Source organism: Xiphophorus maculatus, chromosome 11 (genome assembly GCF_002775205.1).
Source record: "Xiphophorus maculatus strain JP 163 A chromosome 11, X_maculatus-5.0-male, whole genome shotgun sequence".
In the NCBI taxonomy this organism is placed as follows: Eukaryota; Metazoa; Chordata; class Actinopteri; order Cyprinodontiformes; family Poeciliidae; genus Xiphophorus; species Xiphophorus maculatus.
In genome coordinates, this window is record NC_036453.1 from 8,851,051 (window position 1) to 8,876,501 (window position 25,451).

The 25,451-nt window shown below is 38.5% G+C and overlaps 2 protein-coding genes across 6 annotated transcripts in view; one reads left to right on the forward strand and one right to left on the reverse strand.

Annotated features, from left to right (window-relative positions):
• LOC102232915 (glutamate receptor 1-like) overlaps positions 1 to 25,451 on the reverse strand; it is a 158,502-nt gene that overhangs the window by 99,318 nt on the left and 33,733 nt on the right. For all 5 annotated transcript variants that reach the window (XM_023342027.1, XM_023342030.1, XM_023342026.1 and 2 more), the window contains exon 3: positions 3,208 to 3,447. In XM_023342027.1, coding sequence (XP_023197795.1) covers positions 3,208 to 3,447 — 240 coding nt within the window. The remainder of the gene's footprint in view (positions 1 to 3,207; positions 3,448 to 25,451) is intronic.
• Positions 17 to 1,800, forward strand: LOC111610029. Its single transcript, XM_023342032.1, has 2 exons — positions 17 to 155; positions 1,042 to 1,800. Exons 1-2 carry the CDS (start codon positions 24 to 26, stop codon positions 1,660 to 1,662), a joined length of 753 nt encoding a protein of 250 aa, XP_023197800.1. The 5' UTR covers positions 17 to 23; the 3' UTR covers positions 1,663 to 1,800.

Consider the following 25,451-nt stretch of genomic DNA (forward strand, 5'->3'; position numbering starts at 1 on the left):
AAACCTCCAGTGAGGGGGGGGAGATGCTAACCGAAGGCGGAGCTAGCTCGGACTCTGAGGAAGAACAGACGGACAGCAGCGATGATGCCCCCCTTCCCGACGCCCAGCTGGCTAAGAGGCCGGCATCTGAGTCACCTCCCGACCTTACCCCCAAGGTAGGGAAGAGAGGAAGGCTGGAGGAACTCTTCGGTTCTTTCGGAGAGGAATCCAGAGCCTTCCTCGCTGGCTCATCCAATGAGGTCTCGTTCCTAGACTTTGCTCACCAATCAGCCCCGGAGGACCCAAACAAGGTAACGGCTTTAGAAAGACGGCCGACACCGAGAGTCCGAAGGGGGAATGGAGCTCCAACCCGACCTGCACTACCATGTGGGAAGGAAGAGCTCTATTCACAGGACAGTCTCTGAACCCGCCTTGTTTTAATGACCGCCCGTTTTTTAACATGGTTTGAACTTAGTCTTGTTTTAATCCTTTAAAATGTCGTACTTGATTTTAGCCATCATACTCATGACTCTCACCTTCTCAACCATCAATGTTAGAAGTGTGAAGTCGCGAGTTAGAGCCCAGAGTGTTTTATCCTTTTTAAGCTCCATACAGTCAGATGTGTTTTTACTACAAGAATGTTCACTCCCGTTTTTAAAGACTTACACCCGGTGGCAGGACTTGTGGCCACGGCCGTCTATATGGAGTGGCTCCAATGAAAATAAAAATGACGGCGTGGCCATTTTAATAAACAACCCGCACATCTTGGTGAAGGGGAGCACCATGGTGAGAGAGGGACGAGCACTTTTAGCAAATCTGACTTTTAACGGACAGGATTTTAACCTCTTAAATATTTATGGCTTGAATGACAAACACGATAGGTATGACTTTTTAGACAGAAAAAGAAACAGAAAATTAAAAATAAGAGATTTTAGAACCCCAGTAGGTTTTAACCTTTCTCTTATATATGCTTTTATTCGGAAATTTTTAGAACATTTTGGACTGGAAGGAGAGGAGAACAAGATTTTAACTAATCATCGTTTTATTGTCCCTGTTGTGCAGGACCGGGAACCAGTGACTCCAGTGCGCGGCCTCCTGTATGGAGACGCCTCCACCGTTTGGCGCAACGTGAGCCATCCCGTCCTTCCAAACAGACTCCAGGACCTGTCATGGATGGTGGCTCATGGGATCCTGCCGGTCAGAGCCGTTATGCACTCCCGCGGCATGTCTGCAACGTCCATCTGCCCCCGACCCGGTTGTGGCGCGCCGGAGTCGGTGAGGCCCCTGCTGTGGGAGTGCAGCGCTGCTGTGGACCTGTGGGCGAAGGCCGGCTCCTTGCAATTCCCACACTTGCCAGCAAGGGAGGTCCTCCATGGACAGCTAGTGCTGTACGGGGTGAGCCAGCAGAAAATGACTAAAAAAGACTTCGCTGAGAGGTGGCTCACCCCAGCCACCATCAAAGACGCCACTTGGACCTCCAGAAACTTGCTGGTGAGCAGGCGCAGGCAGATGCCCCCCGTGGCTGTGATCCGGATGGCAGCAGCAAAAAGAGGAACACCAAGGGCTGCAGGTGGCGCGCCAAGGACACAGCCACCAAGAAGAATCGCCTGCGCCTCCGTGGACGAAGGAGCCGGTGCTCCACGAGCAGAGGTCCAAGCAGCGGCGGCCTGGCTCTCCGGGTGAGGCAGGAGGGAAGGAGCTTTAGGGCGGGATCCCCTCTGAGCACCAAGCGCTGTCTGGAAGGACGGGACGGCTCCGGACTTGGGAGGGAGTCACCCCGGTCCTGCTCAACTTTTAACACACAGAGATTTTGTATTTTATATTCTTAGCTTCTTTTAGCCTAAATTGATGAATTTGTAAGTTTTTAGAAATTTCTGAATAATTGCAACAATGTAATGTTTTTAAATGTTTACAGTAACAATAAAATTTTTCGAAAGAAAAAAAACTTCCTTATTGAGTGTGTCTTGCTAATTGCCAATAATTTCCACCTGTTGTCTATTCCATTTGCACAACAGCAGGTGAAATTGATTGTCAATCAGTGTTGCTTCCTAAGTGGACAGTTTGATTTCACAGAAGTTTGATTTACTTGGAGTTATATTGTGTTGTTTAATTGTTCCTTTTATTTTTTTGAGCAGTGTATTATATAAGGGTGGTAAAAACAATTAATAAAAATAAGGTGTAGTAAAAAACAAAAACAAACTATAGATATAGATTAAATCATATTTTAGAATTTCATCCCTTAATGCAGAACTCATCACATGTTAAATCCCTGATTCAAATTTTTTGGATTGATGTTAAATATTTGTTACAAATGTTTAAAAGATAAAGATAAAATAAGCGCATGAACTGTATGATAATTCACTTTGTTTAAATGACCGATAAGATGTTCACCATTACACATATATCTGTTTTGCACTATTAACCTTTCAGTCAAACATATTTTATGTTGCTGCTCCTTTATTGTGAAGTTAATGTGAAAAATATTTTAAAAAATGTAGAACTAGGAAGGTTCTATTTTTTCATTATTTGTGTATTTAGTTCTCTGAATTTTATGGTACCTTATATTCTATCTTGTTGCCACTATAAACCCAATTTTTCTTATATGAAAAACCTAATCAATACTATTACTAAACTTGGTATATACACAATGTCACATGTGAACAAAATAGTTTTTTAACAAGTGAAAATGAAGGTAAGATGAAATTGCTATGCATGTGTATGGAATGGGGACAGATTGGTGAAAGGACCTATGAGCACATTACCCAATGTACAATCAATTTGATACAATAAAACTTTCAGAAATGTGACATTTTACAGCTAAACCCATTAAATATGTTGATATTTAATGGATGAGGTGGTGTGATGGCATTACAGTTACAGTATTAACTGTTAAGTCAGATAATCAAGGACTTTTCCCTTTTTTAGTTTCCTTGTTTGTGACAGTTGGCTAGAGATGTATATTACATAAATTGGGATGTGTAAAAAGAAGAAGTGCATTATGACAGAATTGTGTATGACTAAATCTTCTATATGTACAGAGTTAGCATGGATACCATGAAGTTAGCAGAGTTGCCTCTCTGCAAATCCAGAAAAACGTTTTATCATTTGGACATAAAGCAGCTTGAAGAATGTCTGCACAGTAATCTCTGACATGGAGTGCATAAAGCATGCATGTGCAATTAGCATATGAAAGCAATTTGTCCTGCATGCTGTGTCTTGTGCTCTCACCTGAATCAGAGCTGTACATGTAGACAAACCTTTTCCATTTGAAGTGCTCCAAAAGGGCCATGAGGGGCTCCTGCAGCTGGGGCCGCAACTGCAGTACAAACTGGTTGTTGGTCTTAACTGGGAAAGACGGCGTGATGAAGCACACGTGTAGAGAGCCACAGAAAGACATCAGCATGTTGACTGTCTTTCGGTCATACAGGCCCATGATGGTGTACACACCCTTAGAAAACTGGGAGCAGACTGGGAGAGATGAGGGAGTGGGAGAAGACAGGCCAATAAAGGAAATGTTAGTGAACTTCTTGATAATATATTCAGAGTTTAACATATTATATTATAGTCTTCTTTTTGAATTGACTTGCATAATGTTGCAGGCCACAACTGAGAGCAGGCTGCAGCTACTCTTAAGGCAGGCATTGTAATGGTTGAATAATTTGATAAATGACTTAGTGAAAATAGAAACAGCTAGTGAAAATAACTGGATATTATGTAGTAAAACTCTCTATAAGTAAAATTAAATATGTAGCTGCAAACTAGACATTTAGTTAGCAAACTAAATATTTACACTGTGTTATGCACAGTTACTAACTATGTTCCCATCCAATTGTGTAGATTTTGAGTGAATTTGAAAAACGTCACAAAAAACAAAATGCAAATAAAGCAGGTTTCCAGTGAATCAACCAGGCTATGCAAAACATAATCCATCAGATGTTGATGTTATGCGTGGCTGTAATGAACAAGACATAGAACCTGCATGCCAGCAATTGATGCAAACATCTCAGAAAAATGGACAGAGTTCTCCCTTCCAGTTTGGATTTTTTCCGAGATTCTTGTAGGAAACATACAGGAAAAGCCAAAAACCATCTCAAACGAGTTTGATGACAATATTGGAAATTTTGTGGCTTCCATTCTCCAGGACTAACAAATGTTTAGATGAAGATCCTTGGTGATAACCTCCCATAGGTATAGTGAACATTTAGAGACTGCTGTAGTAAAACAGCTCCTGAATTCATATTTTTTGTGTTTCTTTCAAGAATAGGGCTAAAAAAAATATAATCTGTCTCCATTTCTCTGTCAGTGTGAATCTCTCCATCCTTCGGGCTGCTGTTCACCTTCTGTCCTCTTCCATCACACTGTTCTCTTTCCAACAACATTTTGTCTTAGTGTGTAACTTGTTTTTGAGAAGAGGCTGTCACCCAGACATTCAGGTCAGTGAAACTGAGCTCATATTTCAGCCACGCCACAAAACGTGACTTCTTTTTTTCTGGTCTGGCTCCAATTTCTAAACATACAAAATCCTGCAGGCTCCACATTTGGGTCTTTTTTACTCAATCTCCCTTTTTATTGCAAATGCAACACTGAACAGTAAATCTCCATTTGATGGTACACTTGGAGAGGATAAAGAGGCCTTATCTTCATGGTAGACGGATGTAAATTTCCATTGCTGTGGAGCTGATGAAGCACACTCCCTCTTCTCACACAAAAGGCTTCCTGATAGCAAATCTTCACCCCCACAATGGAAATAATCAAATTACTTCATGCAGAGGTCCTTTACAGACTGGGATTAAGACAAAACAATACTTGCTGTTGAAGCAGCACAAGTCATTGTGTAAACCAAAGTCTTATGTTTTGCTTCTCAAGAATTCAGGCTGAATTAAAGTGTGCAGGGTTATATGTTGTCACCCAGAAAATTTGCTCTAAAGGAGAGAAGCCTCCGTACTGCTGAAAGCAACAAGATGTCCAGGACTGCTGACCGTGACAGGCTGAGGCAGCTGTCAATAAAAAAGAACTTGCTATAAATCTTAATGTTCTAAGGACAACCCGCCATCCCAAAGACCATCTTAATCTCATGATGCTCATCAGATAAAGAAAGTGCATATAAAAAAAGTGATTTAATAAGGTCATTTATTCAGTTATTCACATATCTTGTTTGAAAAGTTAACATTTTAGCCCAAACTCAATGAGACAGAAAATGTCCTTTTGTTTAAAAGCGCTGTTGCCTTTTATAAGCAGTCACAGTAGAGATGGAAACAGGAGAGAGAGTGAAGTCTGAGCTTACAGGATGTAGCTTAACAGACTTTATTTTAAAATAATGCAACACAAAGTGAGATAATCCATTCAGAACTAAAGGCATTTTGTATAGGATAAGGTTTAGTCATCCGATAATGAGTCACAGTCTGTGTTCATACAGAATCAAGAAAAATGATGAAGATTTTCTGTGTTGATTTTGTGACACTGAATCAGAAGTTAAATTTACAAAGCAAAAGATCATTACAGTAGTATGAGAAAAATATCCTAAAAAATCACAATTGTAAAGTAAGCATTTATCTATGAGATTATGAGCAGTAAATATCTCCTCTGCAACAGGAAGCTCTGTTGAAACAGATTATATTCAGTCCTAGGTTTGCCAAGACTAAAATGATTTTGTGCCATTTGAAAACAACTAAAGGCACCAAATATGTTATAAATGTTCATAGACTTGATTTTTGCTACAGCTTGAAATCGTTTTTGCTTGCATTAGACAGCTATTGACTTAAAAGTCTAATCATTTGAAAAGAAAGGCAAAATCAAATATATCCCACTGAGCAATCGATCTGATTTTCAGTATCAAGGCTACACTCACACCTCATCTACATAATAGTCAACATTATGCTGATGCATTTGTAAGATGTTTAGACCAGGTTTTCCAACCATGGTCCTCAAGGCATAATGCCCTATAGATATTTCTCTGTTTCAGCATGACTGATTTCAATTGATGCCAGATTAAGAGGCAGAAGATTAAGTGTCCTATAGAAGAGAAACTAAATATTAAAAAATGCAATGTGGTGTGCCTTGAGGACCAGGGCTAGGAAACAGGTTTAGACCAAGAAAACCTGCCTGGTTTAAAAATGTTATAAGCTTAGACTTTATAAATCATACAAAAATGTTCAAAATCATAAATTATAACTAAAAAGCAGTTTCATGTGGCTCACTATGAATGAATTTAATCAATTTTCTAGTTGGGGTATTGTGGTACAGACACACAGATTATGTTTTTGTATTTTGGAGCTACAACAATATAAAAATAAAATAAATAATATAGTGATAAATGGAAACAACATACAACTTGATCCAAAAATCTTTCTAAGTTCTCATAACAGATCCAGGAGGAAGATCTTAGCACGATCAATTACGCATGTGTACACAGTGCTCAATCCCCACAATTGACCTTTTGCTCTCTGCTATGCTACAGCTTACTGCGGTTTTAACCGAAACGGACACCAAATAACTGGGTTGAGTAGTTTGGGCTATTAATGGTTTTTACGTTGACGTTTCAGTACCAGCATTCACCAAGATTGGTGCTTCAAGGTAATGTCAACGTATGAAACAATCTTTAAAGCTCAACCTTATGCAGCAAGACTGCACTCCAAATTTACTGGCAAATACCTCTTACTACACTAGTCACAATGCTCCCACCACTGAACTCTTCATCCATAAGGACCAAAGTGACAGGCGTCCTTTCTCCCTCCTCTGAGCCCTATGGCCCAAGCTAACATCCTCTCAACAACTTTGGCCCTTGTGAGTGGTGTCACACTGAGAATAACCGTTTGCTCCAAGGCCCTGCTATCACGCTAACAATAGATGCTCGCCCTTTGGCAGTGGCTATAATGCTAACGAGGTATCTGTCTGTCAGCATTAACTCTACTGGCCTGCTGGGATGACAGGCTAGTCCGTCATCAGAGGGAATCAGGCAGCAGAGGGGTTGACAGATGCTGTCAGCCTCAGGAAGTGTTTGTAGTTATTTGTGTTTAGGGTCAAAAACATCCCCATGATGGAGTCCAGATGTAAAACATGGAGGGAACTGATGAAGTGATTCCTTGCTTATGTCAAAACGACACTTTTTGTCAAACGACTGTGTGAAATCAATAAGCTCTACTTGTGTTTGGTTTCCCCATTCTAGTTTCTGGCAACCACATCTTTCTTTTGAGTATTGTAGTGAAAAGTTAGGTGCTGTTTTATCAACAAAAAAACATGAATGAAAAAAACAAAAACTAACAGAAGGCGAAGCAAAAAGCATTTTCAAAAAGTGTTGGTTTAAAGTACTTTATGCCATTCCTGCAGTTCAAAATCGGGTTTATGAAACACCAAAGAGAGAGTTGGAAAGAATGTTCTCTGGCAGGTTGGAGCATAGAGTAACACAGGAATGCCCCTCTCTTATCTATTGTGGCTCAGTTCTGGTCAGCTGGCTGCAGAGTAAGCTTGGATGAAAAATTCTAGCCTTTTCTTGTTTCTTACTAAAATGCTAAACAAAACTAATTGAATTAATTCTCTAAAAAAGAAAAGAGACATAGACCTTTTTGAATTCTACCTATAACAATAAACATGTATTTCTTTTAGTATTTCAGACCCATCTGTCCTGACTGCTTATATGTTAGGACTGGACAATGAATTAGTAATAATGTATATCACGATAGACACGTGATCAAAATCAGCAGATAATATGTCTGACAGAATATTAAATATTCAATATATACAATTTTCTCTGAACTCCAAACCAGAACTGCACAGCATTCTTCTGGATGTAAGCAGAGGAAAGACTTTAGCAGCTCAACCTCTCATAGCCAGCAAAGCAAGGTGGGTTATGTTCCGGGGTTCTCTGGTTCTCTTGGTGGGGTTTTTTCCTGTGCGCCTTTTCCACCTCTTACCACCAGATGGCGACAGGTTCCGGTTGGAGTGCGGTGGTGTCATCATCATCCTCAGCTGTCATCGATTACCCTCATCAGCAGAGCATACTTTAGGAGTTGACCGCCAGTCCAGCATCGCCTGAGTGTTTTGCCAGTCACGGTGATCCTTTTGACACTCTGGACCCGCTGACTAGATCCTGGCAGTTTTCCTGGTTTCAGAACCTCCCTCGTGACGCCGTGGAAAGTACCCACTGGTTGCCCGAGTTCCCAGACTCACCTCTCCGTTGTTTGCAAGTATCTCCTGGATCCCACGGCTGGCGGTCGAACCACTCCTCTGTGCCTCCGTTGCACCCGAGCCTACCTGTCCGTTCTCCGCCGCACTCCTCCGTTGTTCCTGGACCCACTAAGAGATCGAGACCCTGGACATACTCAGTTACCTTCCAAGATTCAGATCCAACCACCACAAGTAAGAACAACCTGTGTTTTATCTGAGATTTCCATGTTCCCACGACCCCTGAACTCACCAGTCTGCTCTTTCCCCTCGCAGTGAACCACTGCTGCCCGTTACCGTTGATTCCCTGGACCAGACCACTTTGCCACATTCTGATAATTGTGTAATCTTAATAAATCACTTAAACTAATTCCAACTCTCCTGTCTTGTGTTCTGCATGTGGGCTAGAAACCTTAAACCCATCATGACATGGCATCAACTAACTCATTCTCTTTAGTAACCCAACAACTCACTCACTCTTTGGTTGCCCAGCAACTTGTTTAGTAACCAGCACAGCAGCAGTTTAAGGATTTGCCACCATGCCTCATAAATGCTTAAAAATAAACAAACAATGGCTTGGAGTGAAAACTGTAGCTAAAACAGGAAACGTCAAGCCACCGGTTTTCAGTGTTTCAGACATACAAAACAAAAAAAGAATCAATAAATATCAATATGGACTGATCTGAAACCCCTTATTTCAACTATATCATCCGGCCCTAACTGATGTCCTCTAATATCAACAAACTCTCAACAAGGGCACTTATCATTGCACCCTGACAACCAAGCTGACCTCGCTTCACACCAAATGAAGCTCCTTCAATCAGACATCCTGCTTACCATCACCTGAGGCTTTTAGAAAAAGCTTTATTTGAAGACAGCCCAAAGACGACAATGAGGATGAGCGCTGTGGGGCGCACAGCTGCGACCATGTCTACTTGCAGAATTGTTCATTGTTGTGACAGATCCATCCATTCATCGATTTGACTAGTATGCAACAAGTAAGTTGAATATTTAAAAAAAAATTCTATTAACTCTTTTCATCATCTTTATCATCCTCCAGAGCTTCCATTCATGCTGACCTACAGCTTGAGTATTTTACGTTCATCTGCCAAACAGACAGGATGGCCCAGGGAAAACCAAACCAACGACCAGGTCAATGTTTCAGCATGTCGTTCCACATTTCCATCACTCAGCCGACACGTGTTTGATTGTTGCTTGTCTGGAATGACAACCAGTCAAATCAGAAACAGAATGAGCTCCAATTCAGTGTGCAAACACTTCATACTGACATTTGTATTCACTGTTTGTCTTATGTGAAGTGATGCTCAGTGAGAGCGACTGAGCTCAAAGTCTGGGAAAATTAGAAAAATCCTACACTGGAAAAGGAAAATAGACAGCATCACAAATAAATGGAAATTTCTATGAGCTAAAGCGTTTTTATTTTTTATTCATGATTAAATTAAATTCAGAGAAAATTTCAAGCAATTATGTCAGACTTGGTATCTGCCAATAAATAAAGGAATCTTCCAAAGTTATTCAAAATATAAATGCTTAGTATTTTTATTTCCTCAATCCAATAACAAAACAATGAATACTGAATGTGTAAATTGACTTAAACTAGTTCCTGTACAGTAGGTCATGAATTTAAGTGTCCAAAATTACTTATAAAAATGGCTGCACATTACAACTCTATTCAACAGTTGACACACTACCTACGTTGCCTTAATAAAATCTATGAGCCATTGTTAATGTAGAAAGTAGAACAAAGATCAAACCCCATGGCAAGCCTCTAATCCTATAAATAATAATAATCCACTGGATAACAAAAAGCAATGTAGAACACAAACACATAATTAGGAGCTAAACTTAATACTTTAACACAATTCACTGAAGTGTGAGCATTGTGAACAAGCAAGGACTCCAAAATACATATTTTGGTAGACAAGGAAGGAGAATTAATCAAAATTGGAGAATGGGAAGAAAAACAACAGCTTAAGAACTGCTGAGGACAATGAGCTGAGTTAAAACAGGTGAGTTAATTAGAAACAGCAGATAGCAGATATGTCAAACATTGTGGAGTTTTTTTTTTTATCTGCAGAGGGCTTATGCTGTGTTTCAGTTACCTGGGAAGTGGGAACTCAGATTGGGGTTTGACATTAGATTCAATAAACTAGCGTTCTAGTTAAGAAGTCAGAATTTCAACATTTCAACATCCATGAACATTGTTTGCGATAGCTCTTAAAAACATTGTTTTAAGCTTCACTTTCCATTTTTAATTTGTTCAGTTTAGCATTACCAATCACATACCATTGATTTTTTAACGCACTTTTATGTGTGTGTCTTGTAAAAGAAATGTTTCCATCACAACTTACTATTGCTTAAGAGAGGAGCGGTCATATTGAAACGTAAAGTCTACCTTACTATTTCTAACAGGGAGTAGTTGGAGTTGCTCCCAATGAACTGAGGGAAACCACATCTGAACACATAACTAATGAATTTACTACATATACATTTTATGTAGTGTAAAATTGACTTTTTAGCTTTACATCGTGTTATGTTATTTCCCCATAAAAAAACATAAATAAAGTGTTTCCTAGATTCTTTCATGCATGTTTGAGAAGTCCTTTAATTTCCCGTGGCAACCATTTTGCTGTTGGACTGAGAATATGGGGGAATATTTCTGCTCTAATTCGAGAGCACACATTTTCTGTTTAAAGCAGAATTTCATGCCATTCTTCTCAAAACTTGTAACACTTGTACTAAAAACTACTGCTCTCTTTCCAATATTCCATCCATCCATCCATTTTCTAGCACCCTTGTCCCTAGTGAGATCGGGAGGGGTGCTGGTACCTATCTCCAGCTAACGCTCCGGGCGAGAGGCGGGGTCACCCTGGACAGGTTGAGTTAGATCCTGTTTGAGGATCGAAAGGAGAGTGACTTGTTGGGAAACCTCTGGGTCTAACAGAATGTAGCTGTGGAAGTGCTCATTGATGGGCCAAAAGAGGACAATAACGAGGCGTCAGCCGCATATGCTTACACAGCATGATTTTCCATGTCAATTTCTGACACTGCATGATATTTGCTGAAGGTTGTTTTTTGCCACTGGGGAGATAAATAGACAACTGTTGTATGACCAAATAGGGATGTCTGCGGTTTCTTCCTTATGTTGTTACCTCAGCAGCCCCATTGGCAGGAGGTAATGGGTAAACTTGATTGCTCTGGTAGATTTTAAACTCTCAAAGATTACATTATGTTAATATATAAGAACAAACCCAGAGGTGGATGTTTTTCACACAATATTGAAGCTATAAGGTTTCTAAAATTTCCCTTTTCCCATTTTATCAAACAATGACGTTCCTGCCATGTTAAGATGTTGAATCCCATTAGAGAGTGATTGGGTTATTCAAAATTGCATGTTAAAGCCCTGTCTGGTTATTATGTCACTGGATTGCTAGCTGGACTCCCACTGAACTTCGCTGCGCCATTCACTCGTCTCAACCTCAAGTCCTAATTAATGGGTTTAGCAGCAATGTTCAATAATAGATTAACTTGCTGCCTCAGGGTGATAAGTCCTTCATACAAACAAAAAGAAAACAATGTTGCACACACACCAACACAATGACTTATACACAAACACACAACTAGTCTGAAATAATTTAGGCAAAGGCGGCCCCGCAGGCATTGGCGCAATAATCTCCTGCTGAGTATGCTGCTCGGACACACATGAGACTGTCAAGGCTCTGCCAGCAGTTGCCAGTTTAACTCTTAACTGTCCTCTATGACTCTGAACCTCATGTCTCACTTATCCTAATAGATGAAACCAGGACGAACCTCTTAGGTGGCAGTTTGACAAGTTAAATTAGTTGAGGATTAAATGAGAGTGACTCAGGTGCAAGCACTGTTAACTTCTCCTTCTGCTGTACTTATTAATTCAGAAATTAACACACACTCAGTGATCGGTGTTCAGTGTTGGCGCATTAACAGCGAAAACAGTGTCAGAGATGTTCTGACTTTCATCAAAAACCAGAGTCTGTCCATATGGGCCATAATGAACAGATTATTACTTACTACCATGTTTTCCTGACATTTTTTTTTTTATTTGCTTAAGCATTTTTGAAGTTCAAGGAATAAAAAAGAAATTCAGGGTGAAAATTTAAAACATGAAAAACTATGAAGTCATTCATTTTGGATTATTCAATAGGAGAAAAATAGACATAGTAGAGATATACTAGATTATATGATGAAAACATCTTTTGTATGTATGTAATTTTTATTAAATATTTTTAACATATTTGATAAAAATTATCATTATGTTGTAACTGCATAATATAAGATAAAATGTGAAAATCTGTCATACCATACTGTCACAACTTAGTGATAATTCCAACAAATATGTAAAAAAAAAATATTTTTTTTTGTAATACACCAGCTTTAAACATATGCTTCAGTGCTTTGTCTGCTTATCAACAGGAGTTCTTTGACATGAGATGTTAATAGCAGTAGATAGTTTGGGAGTAACTTCATTGAACTCAACTACAGGTGAAAACAGTCTTTTGAAAGCAGAGGGGAGTTTGACATCTCAGTCTATAAGGTATTGAGATCTATACTTTAAAGAAAAAAATATCTCTTCATCTGAAGCCTAGCTTGACACAACACAAGAATGGTCAACTGACCGGACAAGATGCCTGAATTTACACCATTAACATATACAGTGTCCTAAAATCCTCCTGCATGCATATGTTTTGATAAGGTTATTTAAATTATTTAGATCTAACCTTAAGTTTCTAAAAACACAAATGAGATTTCCACAATGGCATTACTTGAGTTTTAAGATTTAAAGTAAATCATATACTATTTTACTTTTTTTTTAAATATTTAAAACCTTAGAGTTTCACTCTGAAAGAATTATGGGATAAAACTACTACCTTACTTTTTTTTAAAAGATACCATCAAAAAGAATGACTTGCCAAGTTAAACTTGACATTTAAAGAAGGCCCCTTCTTTAACCTTTTTGGTGAGTCTGAAAAGCTCTTATCTTATTTGTTGCTTGTAAACCTTCAGGTTATTTCTCTCAGTTGGGAGCCTTTCTATGTATGTGTGAGAAAAAAATCTTTTTAGCCGAAGCCTGATTAATGTTTTTGAACCACACAGCCTACAGCCGTACAGAATTTATCCTCTGTTTTTCACTGTTGCTGTTATTTTTGTCTCATAATGAACTTGAATTAGCCAGTGAGTCTGGAATCTAATACTGTTTGTTTGTCTGACAAGAAGTAAGCCTTAAGATTATTAATTAAAGATAATCCCTTTAATTTTTGCCACCAGGACTTGTGTCTCAACACTGCCTTTTTCAGAACTGGGCTATTGAAGATAAACATTTTCCCAACAACTACATCTTGTCCTTTTTTTAAATACGGCACTTTATCCTTTTTTCCCATCTTAGCCATCCAATTGAGCATGTAACTACGAGCAAATCCTGAAGGGCGAAATGTCACAGGCAGCCCGAATCAGAAGTGTCTTTTTTTTAACTGGGCTTCCTGCCTCAATGTATCCTACACAATGATTTCTTTATCTTTTATTTTCTGCACCAATAAGCAACAAATAAGACAAACTGAGGGCAGTGGGGCAGTCATGTTCTTTCCTCTTGTCTCAATCTGTAGGCTGCTGATAAGCAGGCAGAGGTAGAGGAGTAACATCGTTTAATTTACCCTCCGTCTGCATTCCTCCCTCCTTTTCCCTTCTGCTCTCCAACCTCAGGGAGAATGGTGAGAAAAAATGTGTCTCTGATGATCACTTGTTAGTTTATATTTGATTTGCAAAGTTTGGCAGGATTCAGAAGAGGAAAACTAATGGCATTCTAACAAGGATATGTAAGATTTCAGTGGACAATATATACAAATTTAAATTTAAATACTATTTTAAATTAACATATACATTTGTATTCACTGTGAGTTTGAAGCCAATCTAGCCTCTAAATATAACATATTTCATAAGTTCAGGATTGTACAATTGTGACGTTGCATTGTAAATTGATCAAATTCCATTTGTATTGATTGTTCATGCAAGAAAACTGAAGGGACTCATTTGCTTGGGAGATTTTTCTGCATTAATGAACCTAAAATTCATAACAATCAAATTAATTAGCTATATTTCCCCTGTTACAACATTAGTTTTGTCAGTTTGCTGCTTTGGAGCAAAACAGTGTGTGTTAACACAATACAAAGGTGGAAATACATCAACAATGTCCTTAGAGAAGCAACTGTTGCAGCCTATAGTTCTGGGAAGGGCTATAAAGGTGTTTCTATACAATCTAAACTCCATTCTTCAGTAACAAGTTATTCACAGACAGGAAACATTTAATTCTAATCTTCCCAGGAGTGGATGTACTAGAAAATTCACCTCAAGGTCAAAGTGTGTAGTGCTAAGACAAAATGTGTAAAGAGCTCCTTCTTTAGCAAGTAAATTGCAATTTTCATGAAAGGACAATCAGAAAAAAGGCTGAACAATCAGACTTGATTGGCAGGACTCAATGAGAAATCCTTCTCTTTATAAAGGAACATGGCAGTTAGATTGAGGTTTGCATATTTTCATTTGCATGAACCCTTAAACTTGTGAAACACTGTCCTTTGAAATGTTAAAACAATCTTAAGAATTGTTAGGTCAAAATGCACTGCACCATGTTTTGAGAAAACTAAACATGTCAGCTCTGTCACAGAGTGGCACAGTAAGTGAAGAGTCACTTGTCACTCATTAAATGCTGTTAATCAAACTGAATGAAGTAAATCAAGAGGTGCTCTAGTAAAGTGTTGGTTTATAGATTTGTGTGGATCTAGAGCCTTTACATTTATTCATTATTTTTGACTAAAGCAGACTTTGTTGTTGAATTATGCAGACAAAAGGTTATGCTGCTGTTTGAAAATATTTTGAAATAATTAAACGAGCAGGATTATGTGATTTCCACTTTACAGCAAAACTAAAGTTTGGTTCAGTTGTTATAAAAATGCTGCATATATTAAATACGACAAAATAAATTTGACATTAAAATGTGACACCTTAAAATTAGGCCTACATCTCTTTAAGACCGCAGTTCCTAGGAGTTAAAAGAAATCTGACCCTTGAAACAATGTTTTTACCAGCATTGCACTGAGAAGCAGTTCATAATAAGCTGATGCACAGTTTCACCAGATGTTTGCTAGTTGCTGCTGGCTAGTCTGAAGGAGTTGAGTTGGGAAGTCGTAAGGGGGGGGGCGCTTCTGTGAGGTGGGATCTCAGAAGCTTGGAAACAGCAACTCTGAGGAGGAACTTCGTCTCGAAGGCGGGGCTAGGCTCTCCCAGGCGTTTTGCACAGCTGCATGGTTGCCACTGGAAATTTAAGAATTTTCAAACATACATTAAAGAATCACAGCAACATTCCAAGTATGTTTATGAGGGAATAACATTTGAGCTTTTTTTAGCTCAAAAAAGTAAATTTTACATAATACAGCCCCTTTAAAAATGCTCTAAACTGTTTTACCTCACAATATTGTTACATTTTAAGAAATTGTGTGGACATTCTTTATATCCACTGAAGTCCTGACTGCTTCTGGTAATGACAGACATGGAACGTGAAGTAATCTTAATCATTGACTACACACATTTATCCTGTATATTTTTTTGTTTTTTAAAAAAAGATGAGTATAGATTATTTCACACACTGTCTTAAACTGCCACTAAAATTAACACCTACGCAAGATCAGTAAGCTTCTTTTAAATAAACATGTCCTTTATAAAGAGGCATGCACTCTGTACGCCAGCATAAATCCAACTGATGTTCCTTGTTTGCATGTGTGAAACTCAGTGTGACATTACTCCAGGTGAACGTATCAGAACAACTCAACTTCCTGAGAAATTACTTTAGTAAAAGCGATAAAGAACTCGGTAATCAAAGGACATGCCATTTATTTTCCTCTCAGCTGGCTGATGAATTTCCAACCACTCAGCCAAAATCAATCAAACCAAAACTGAAAAATAAGGCAGCTCCTTATTTTTTAACAAAATGTTTCATGGTGGGTTTCTAATTTGCAGCAGAAAAGAGGTTTATACAGCAGCATCAGAAAAGTGAGTCTGTGCACAAGGTCACACTTGGATTAAAGCTCTTTTGAAAACTGGGTGACAGGCTCTGCTAACGTGTCACTTTCCCTCTCCATCTCTGCCTGCCTTTGCTGATTCCATTCATTTCCCTCCTATTCAGTCCAGCTCCATTCAGTTCTGCCTGATTTACAAGCATGAATGCCATGTTGTGTTACTCTGCCAAAGAGGTTGACTTCATCTAGCTGCTTTGCCAGTATGCTGTTTATTAGTGCAGCAACAGATTCATTAAGGCTTAAGTTTTTCTCTGCCTGCTTTTTTATGCTGTTCTACCTTCAGTGCAAACCTCATGGTCTTCATCCTATTCAGTTAACAACAGCACTAACAAAAAATTCAAGTTAGCTATACTTTCTACTAGCCTAATATTTTTATGAGGAAAACACTGTTTATCATGATTTATCTGTTGTAATTCTCCATAATCTGAGCTAGAGGGAGCAGGCGTGAAGCTTCAGGTATTTGTATTGCACAAATTGTTGCAATCTACCCAAATAGAAAAACACAAACAGGTGAGCGCATTAACCAAATATTTTCTGTTTTGGTTTATTAAATGGTCAAAATATGACACCCATTTGTCACTTTAACAGATTACACACTTGACCACTTGGTGCTGCAGACAGTTTCAATTTTCTGCAGAGAGAACATTTTGAAGGTCACTAAATCAATAAATATCAGGAAATTTCCATCACAGTGTCATCTCTGACATGGACACTATCTGAGGGCTAATAGAGGCGGTTTGAAGAATTAAGGACAAGAGGCTTTGGAGCACGTCTAGCGCAGCTGCTGTGGGATTATTCTCCCACTGAGGGAAGTGTTTGCGCATCAGGTAATGTTGCTGACTTCATTAACTTCAGTTGGCAAAATGTTGCCTCTTATCAAAGCTTCATCACTGCAAAAGAAGAGAAAATATAAATATATTCAGCTTGGTGAATGAATGCAGAATATAAATATTTTACCACTAAATTGCTTGAGTAGAGACACAAGCAATTTTTCACTGTTGTGGATGCATTGAATGCATCCTTTCACTGGGCAAACCACAACAAGTTTAAATCTGTCAAGTCTCAAAGCAGCTGAGTCCCAGAGATGTCAACTGTCTTTCTCCTCTTCACAATTTAAATTAAAGGTGACCTATTAGGCTTCTTTGAACAACGCCCCCCAACTCAACGTTCACACTTTTCTGCTGCAAATACATGCACAATTGTACAATTGTACATCTTTGAAAAGCAGAATTGGAGCCTCCTGCACAACCAACAAGGATGCAGCAAATGGTTTCAGGATGGTAAGTCAAAAACTAGACACTTGTCTTTTCCAGCAGCCATAAGAGCGGTAAAACAAGTTGAACATGCATGAGCTAAGCTTGGGCTGCTAGGTGACTAGCTGGGTTTTGCTGGGTTTCCTACTTAACGGGCCGAGCTCAGCTGGGATTGTTAGGTGAGGAGAAGTGCCTGCTGATTTATGGCATTACATTCTGGAGGATTTTAAAACAGCTCATTTTAAAGACACCAAAAAACATTAGTATTTTTTTAAGTGTTTGGCCTGTTTTTAGAAGCAGTAGAGACTCAAAAGGAAATACAAAGCTGTGCAAAATTATTTGCAGAATACAAAACAAGTTTCTTTCAAAGCTGGAGACTTTCCTACTTTCTTTATTGGTGGCCATTGTGTTCTGCATTAGAGACTACATTAGTGATTACTATCATGATGGCCTCATTCTTATGTGACTTATCAGCATACCCTAATACTTTTCTTAAATTAAATGCAAAATATAAGGTATTAGTTAAGTGTTACCTGGCAATGCTTATTAAACAAGACCTGTTCAATTAAGTCTTTATATTGCTCACCGGAAAAACATTCTTAAATCTTTAATTTGTTAAGTTGAAAATAATCAGACATTAAACGAAGCATGGTGGAGTGTAATTAGCTCATTTCTTTATGAGTCTAACAGAACATTTTAACTGCTGATTGGAATGAGCTGTTAACGGAAATACAGAAGGAATAAAAGATTATTTGATGTCTTAGTCTAGTGGAGATAAAAATCAGGAGGGTTTCATGATTTTCTATGGACCCCTCCTATAGCCTACAAGCACCTCTCAAAAGACTGCTTGTTAAAAGCCTCATCCAGCTCCAAACAAAGCAACATTAGATAGGATGGGTTTAACAGATTTTCCTCCAGTCTGTCACTTGTTTTTTCATTTGTATCCACTGCTTTCCTCTAACATGAAAATTGGGAAAATCAAAGTAATCTTGTATATTTTTTCTCAAACTTTGTGGCTATTACGACAATTATCTTGAGTAAATTTACAGAGAAAACAATAGAGGAGACGGTTCCATACAACTTTCCTGTCCTGATATTTATACAGAACTATAGATTCATTTTGTTTAATCTAAGTCAACTCAAGTCACAAACTCTCAGCTCCTAAACAATCTTGTCACAAAGGGCCAGGCACTCAAAAGGGATGAAGGCATAAACAAGGAAGGAGTGAGTGTATACCGTTTTCTTATCTGTGCAGATAAGAAAACAGAAAAACAATGTAAAGAAGCCCTCTGAGAGGTCAGTCCTCCAATAAAAGCAGTTCAACAGATGCGACACAAGGCAGAAACTCATCACAGGTTAGTCAACAACTGAGAGTTCATGTGCCTGAGAGAAACAGCTGACGAATCATTATTTCTGTGTCTGTCTTTTTGATGGACATGCTTGACAGAAAAGGCCTGAAGAGGAGTAGAAAATGAGGTGCTTTTGTCACGTTTCCTGATTGGTTTATTGTATAAAATTGATATACAAATAGTGCATTTTATAAATGTTTCCACTGTGCCAGCATGGATCAGGGGTTTTCCTAATGACCTGAGAAAAACTCTGGAGGAAATACAAGGAAAAACTGTCAGTATTCCACAAAAGTTGAACAAACACATTTTTGCAATTGATGTGCTTCCATTAAGAAACGCAATTAAAATCACATCTGAACAAGTTTGTTTACATGATGTCATTTAAAAAATTATGTAATAAATCATCCCTCTAACTAGGTCCTGTCATCTTCTTCATCTTTTCCATCAGTAGTAGCATCCAGAGTTGACCACGACTCGTGTGATGCAAAAAATGTGCTTCCATTGCGGTTTTACAAAATACTTTAATTTCTATACTGCTAAAAAAGACCTCATCCTAGTGCTTTTTTTTTTTTTTTCGAAATTGCCACATTTCCATTACAAGATTTCTTTTCGTGATTCCAATATGCGCAATTACATGGTTAATGGAAATGCAGATAGTTAAGCATTCTCACGTCATCCATATGTGACTTTGCTTCTAGCCAAGAGAACGGGATTCCTTCCACTTCAGCTCACAATCTCAGTGACAAACAGTCACCAATGCACCAAAACATACCCAAACAGAAACTTATTCCAGCAGCTCATGAAGAGCTTGCAATGGTAAACTGTTAATTTTCAAGTATGGTGCCACAAGGCAAAAGTTACAACCGTGTAGGTCAGAGACCAGAACACGGATCTTCTCAGGCTGTTTTTAGGAAACTCTGCAGAGATCCTACCCCCATAAGACCTTGATGTGGTCAGTGCTCTGATCGGCTAGAAAGGATTAGCATAAATCAAAAGCAGCAGCATAAGCTGATATCAAACAAATCAGCAAGAATTACAAATGTGTAGTAAAAGGATTAATTCGTCAGAGATTCTGCATAATTTAAAAGACTTCATTATAAAATTCTAATATTTCATGTTTAGCATGATCTGTGAGTCATCCTAAACAACCCCCCCAAAGAAAAAAACAAAAAACAAAAAAAACCTGACAAGCTCTTTTGGTATTACACAGATCACATTGTACTCTAAATATCTCTAAAATGTTTGCCTTGGTTTGCCTGTTACAGAAACGGCAGGTGTGTGCCTTTGTGTTGTTGTTGAGTGTTGTAACTGATGCAGGTTTGTCCATAAAGCTTTTATCAGTCGTGTTCTTTGCATGAGCGTAAATCTCTTGTGGTCATCAGCCGCTCCCCACCATCTTCCTGCAGAGATACACACCACTGTCTGCACTGAATATCCCATCAGTTCCCTAAACAAATTGGTGCATTAAATTCTTCTGCTGTGTTGCCTCTTGGTTGGAATCTTTTAACCTCAGTTCTTTGTGTGAGGTCAGAACATTTTGCTGGCATATTCAGCTTCTTTTGTGGAATGCAAGATCATTTATTGATTCATCTTTGTCCCCATCTTTCCTTCCTGTCTCATTTTGCAGCATGTTTCTTCATTAAATACACAATTGGCTTCCAGTCTGTTTGCAGCTTCTCTAACCACTCATTTGGTAATTGAATATAACTGAATAAATTAATGCATCATAGTGTAAAAATCTGTAGATGGATAAACTCATTAAAATTACAACTGTTGGTTGTGCCACTGATTCAACAAGCAGCTGAATCAGTGGTACATTTAGTGTACCGATGTGTCTCCCAAACAGCTGGTACTTGGCTACACAAAAGAGAGAAATCCCTCTGGAGTATTTTTTTTGTTTACTGTTCTGATCAGAAGTCCCTATCCATATTTTTGTGGATCTTCACTTTTCCACGCTGAATAAAATACACATGCTACTTTGAATATACACATAAGCCCTTGATAATATTGGGGTAAGTATTCTTTTTGCAAGTTGCACATTGACCATATGCATTTGAAGATCAACAATCTATCACAGTTGGATATTTGGCCACTCATTTTGGCACAATTGTTAGAGTTGATTTCAGAGCTTCATATGGAAAGAATTAAGTGCTGGCACTCCTTTTTAATGTCATGCAATGTGAGACCGAAACATGGAAGATAGTTTTCTATAGATCTGTCTATTGAGCTATAGATCAGTTATACAGAAATGACAAAGATCAAATCCAATTTGAAATACAATCCACATGAGCCAAATTCAGAACCTTTGAGCCTCAAGACAGAGCACGAAGCAAATGTTGCATTCATGTAGATGATAAGTGGTAGGACATTTCCCGCAGTCACTGTATGCGACAGACTTCTCAGGAGATTTGTGTTGATGCAAAAAATATGTATCTGTTACAGTGAAAACACCCAAAATGCAGAAAAGACTGACCGCATCAACACTTCCTTTGAAGGCAGCTGGGCAGAAAGGACAACTCCTTTCATAGAGCTACTGGAAAAAATAAGAAACAGTTTGTCTGCAAACATTTTGTTGTGGCTCAATATTGGTCCATACATAGTGCGGAAAATACGGTATTTATATATTATTTATTTTTTGATATATGAGCAGTAATAGAACACAAAATATAAATGTCACCCAAAACTCAATTCAATTACATGAATTGAGCATCACTCTAATTATTGAGAGTGAATTATAGTGAGTTATAGTTATAGAATTATAGTGAGTGAATTATTTAGTGACACTGCATGTCACTAAATAATTTGTTTCTTTGAACTAAAACTTTGCAACAAATAGCAAAGAAAAAAAACAGGAGCTAAACATTTTCTGTTTCTGATTCAGAAGAAGATAGATGTCGAGACTGGATTTATTCTTCTCTGAGCTTAGTGTGAACTATTTACTGAGTGAGGAAATTTAATTTACCATATTTTCCGCACTATAAGGCACACCACATTATAAGGCGCACCTTCAATGAATAGCCTATTTTAAAACTTTTTTCATATATAAGGCGCACCGCATTATAAGGCGCATAGAATAGACGCTACAGCAGAGGCTGGGGTTACGTTATGCATCCATTAGCTTGAACTGCGCTAAAGGGAATGTCAACAAAATAGTCAGATAGGTCAGTCAAACTTTATTAATAGATTACAAACCAGCGTTCTGAAAACTCTGTTCATTCCCAAAATGAATAAACAGCTGTTTGATTATTTTCCCCAAGATAAAGTAAGTGACGTGGTATTTTCGTGACACAGTTTATCTTTTAACAACAGCAAGGCATAACATATAGTGGAGGGGAACTTTTCCTTGATTCAATAAACACGTAAAAAACAGTGATACTGTTACAGTAAATCAAACATTAGTGCAATCACAATATATATCCACTTCCACAGTATTGATTCGTTCATGTTAAATTCTGTCGCTGCTGCTCTATTCCCGTGTTCTACTGCGTGACTGATTGCCTTGAGCTTAAACTCTGCGTCATAAGCTTGTCTCTTAATAGGAGCCATTTTGGGGTCTTTACACAAAACCCAGCATGCACCGCGCGCTTCTTCTTCTACGGGGGAAAATGAAGTCGGCTGCTGTTTACTGTAGTTGCGAGACCTGTTGTGGCTCAATATTGGTCCATATATAAGGCGCCCTGCGCCTTATAGTGCGGAAAATACAGTATTTATATATTATTTATTTTTTGAAAAATGAGCAGTAATAGAACACAAAATATAAATGTCACCCAAAACTCAAACAACCATGGATCGTAAGTATAAAGGGCGAGTTATTTTTTAAATGATACTATAATAATAATACTATATCCCTCAGATATTTTTTGGAAGATTTTGAAGAGAACAAGTTTCTTTCTACTTCCTTGACCTTACATGAAATTTTTTTTATTTGAGGAAATAACTGCTGTACATTGATATATTGACTTTTGACACTTAATGTGGAAAACAGTTGCCATTATCTCCTCCAGAGGACTGAATTTCGAAAAACTGAAACCCTAAAGTTTCAACCTCACATGAGCTTCTGCATGCATCCCATAGGAGCGCAGCAGAAAGAATCAGGTGAAGTGCAGCTCCCTGTGAAAAACTTGGATTGATCCAGACATTCTGATTGATCACTGGACTTACAAATACACCTAGAATCACAAACCCTTTAGCTCCAATATAATTGAGCATTCATCCTGTTGGGCTTAGCCTATTTAAATCCATGTGAGACATTTAAAAATTTGGATGGTTAATGTCAAAAATGAATTGCAGACTTATGAACATGAGCTAATTCTCTAAATTCTGTGCAGTTAAAATTTTTAATTGTGAACATACACTGTAGTGAAACCTGTTTAATTTACACTAGGAGTGCTAGGTTTTCGATTTCTGGGGAGTTCTCCCCAGACTTGCTGAAACAGTGCCAAAAGACCTTGAGTCCAAACTGATGACTCTGATGGCTCAAATTAGCCTCCATTCATCCATTCTTCTATTCTTCTATTGTACATGTGGTCATTGACCGTCAGGCCAGAAGGTAGGAGTGTGAATAGTCCATGTTGGGGATGGGTATCTATGTTCTTCAGGTCAGGTCAGACGACCCATCTCTGGGCTCCAAAAGGTAGAAATGTAAAACGACCCTTATCTGGTCATTACCGAGGTTTTTGACCTCCCCCATGAAGTCCTGATAGAGGGTCAAAAGACCCTGAATACAAAAACTGAGATTAGCATCCCTTCTTCAATTGTGAATGTGGCCATTGACCGTCAGGCCAGAAGGTAGGAGTGTGAATAGTCCATGTTGGGGGTGGGTATCTATGATACCTACAACTAGTCAGTTTAGTTTTGAAGCATACATGAAGTGTTTTTGGAGAGATGTGACCTTTTGCAGCTGATCCATGATGTTGTGCTGCATTATCCAGGTCATTTTGCCAAATGTACATAGAGTTTGCAAAACATACAATCTGTTTCAAAAAATATGCAAAGGTTTTTCTAAAAGAAATTAGTAATGTTTTTCTTTGAAATAAAGCTAAGAGGGTATAAAATGACCGTTTAGAAATAAACTAACCAAATTAATTGTGTTGATCCACCTCAAAAAAATCATGCAAAAAGTGTAAGCAAAAGAAATCTGGGAGACTTTGCACATGCAATTTGCATGCAGCCTTTTGTGCTGTGGAGGATAAATAGGTGACTGCTTCACCTATTTAGTTCACAAGAACTAATGGCATTTATTTCAGTCATAATCTTGCGGGGGGTGACCAAGATTCCATCACTATGTGACAGCTGGTCAGCAAACCTGGCAAACATGATTGACATGGCAGCACTGAATGCACATGTGCTTTATCAGGCATGCATTGGGGTGCAGGAGAGACGGGTGGACTTCCTGGTTGACCTTGCAAAAGAGTTCGGTAACTCTCATGTGAGTGAGAAGAAGGCACACAAGGAGAAACTGCTTCGGCAACAACCTTCCACACCCAGCTCAGGCAAAAGGGCGAAGTGTCAGGTCAACCATCGATGCAGGATGCGTGTCCTGAGGCCGAAACATCATCAGTGACCCCTCACACCCCCACCATGGACTGTTCTCCCTGCTGCCCTCTGGAAAGAGGTTCCGCAGCATCCGGTGCAGGTCCACCTGGTTCCGAAACAGCTTTTTCCCACTTGCCATCAGACTGCTGAACTCTTAACTGGACTGCACTCAAAAACTGGTCTCCACTTTATACCTTGCACATGTAGAGAGCTAAATAACTTCTATTTTACTGTCAGTCCTGCACTTTATATTTTATATTTAGATTTATATTCATATTTTATACTGTATTTTATTTTACTCACAACATTGGAACCTCAAACATTATCCTGAGCCATATGCAATGAAATTTCGTTCTGTATACACCCTGTGCATTGAAAATGACAACAAAGTCAGTCTAAGTCGAAGTCGAAGTCTAAGGAACAATTGTGCAACTGTGAGATGCGTTGAGGCCATTAACAGGTACTTATAAGGTAATGGCCCTATTTACTGAACAAAAGCACCTGCTAGATAAAATCCTTCAGGCCAGTTGGACTATCTCTAGACTGAATAGGTATATGTTACAATGGACTAACTCCAGCACTTTTAATGTTATTCAATGTTAAGTTCATCTGCTGAGGCCACCTAGTGGCAAATGTTATAATTTTGTCTATTGCTGGTTCACTGACGCCATCTTGTGGTCACTTTTATTACTACAACTTGTTTACCAGAAAGGAAGAAGGCCTGCTGATCCATGTGCTCTGAAAGAAGCCCTTTTTGTTGTGTTTTCTTTAATCTAAGTGCGAAAAGGGGAAAACAGCATCATCTGTAAGTACTGTTCTAATTTGCTTGTCATATAAATCATAATTTGTAACCCGTTGACATGTTTATGTGAAGATGGACATTTTTACTTGTGTCAGCCCAATGTGTTAGCTTAGCTGGCATTCATTTTCTGTACCTTTGTGTGTTACAGTTTTACACGATTCTCATTAAACCCTGCTAAAGAACCAAATGGAGTGCTTCTTGGTGGACGGATGGGAAAGTATTTATCTACCTGTATAGCTGAGTTACTGCTAAA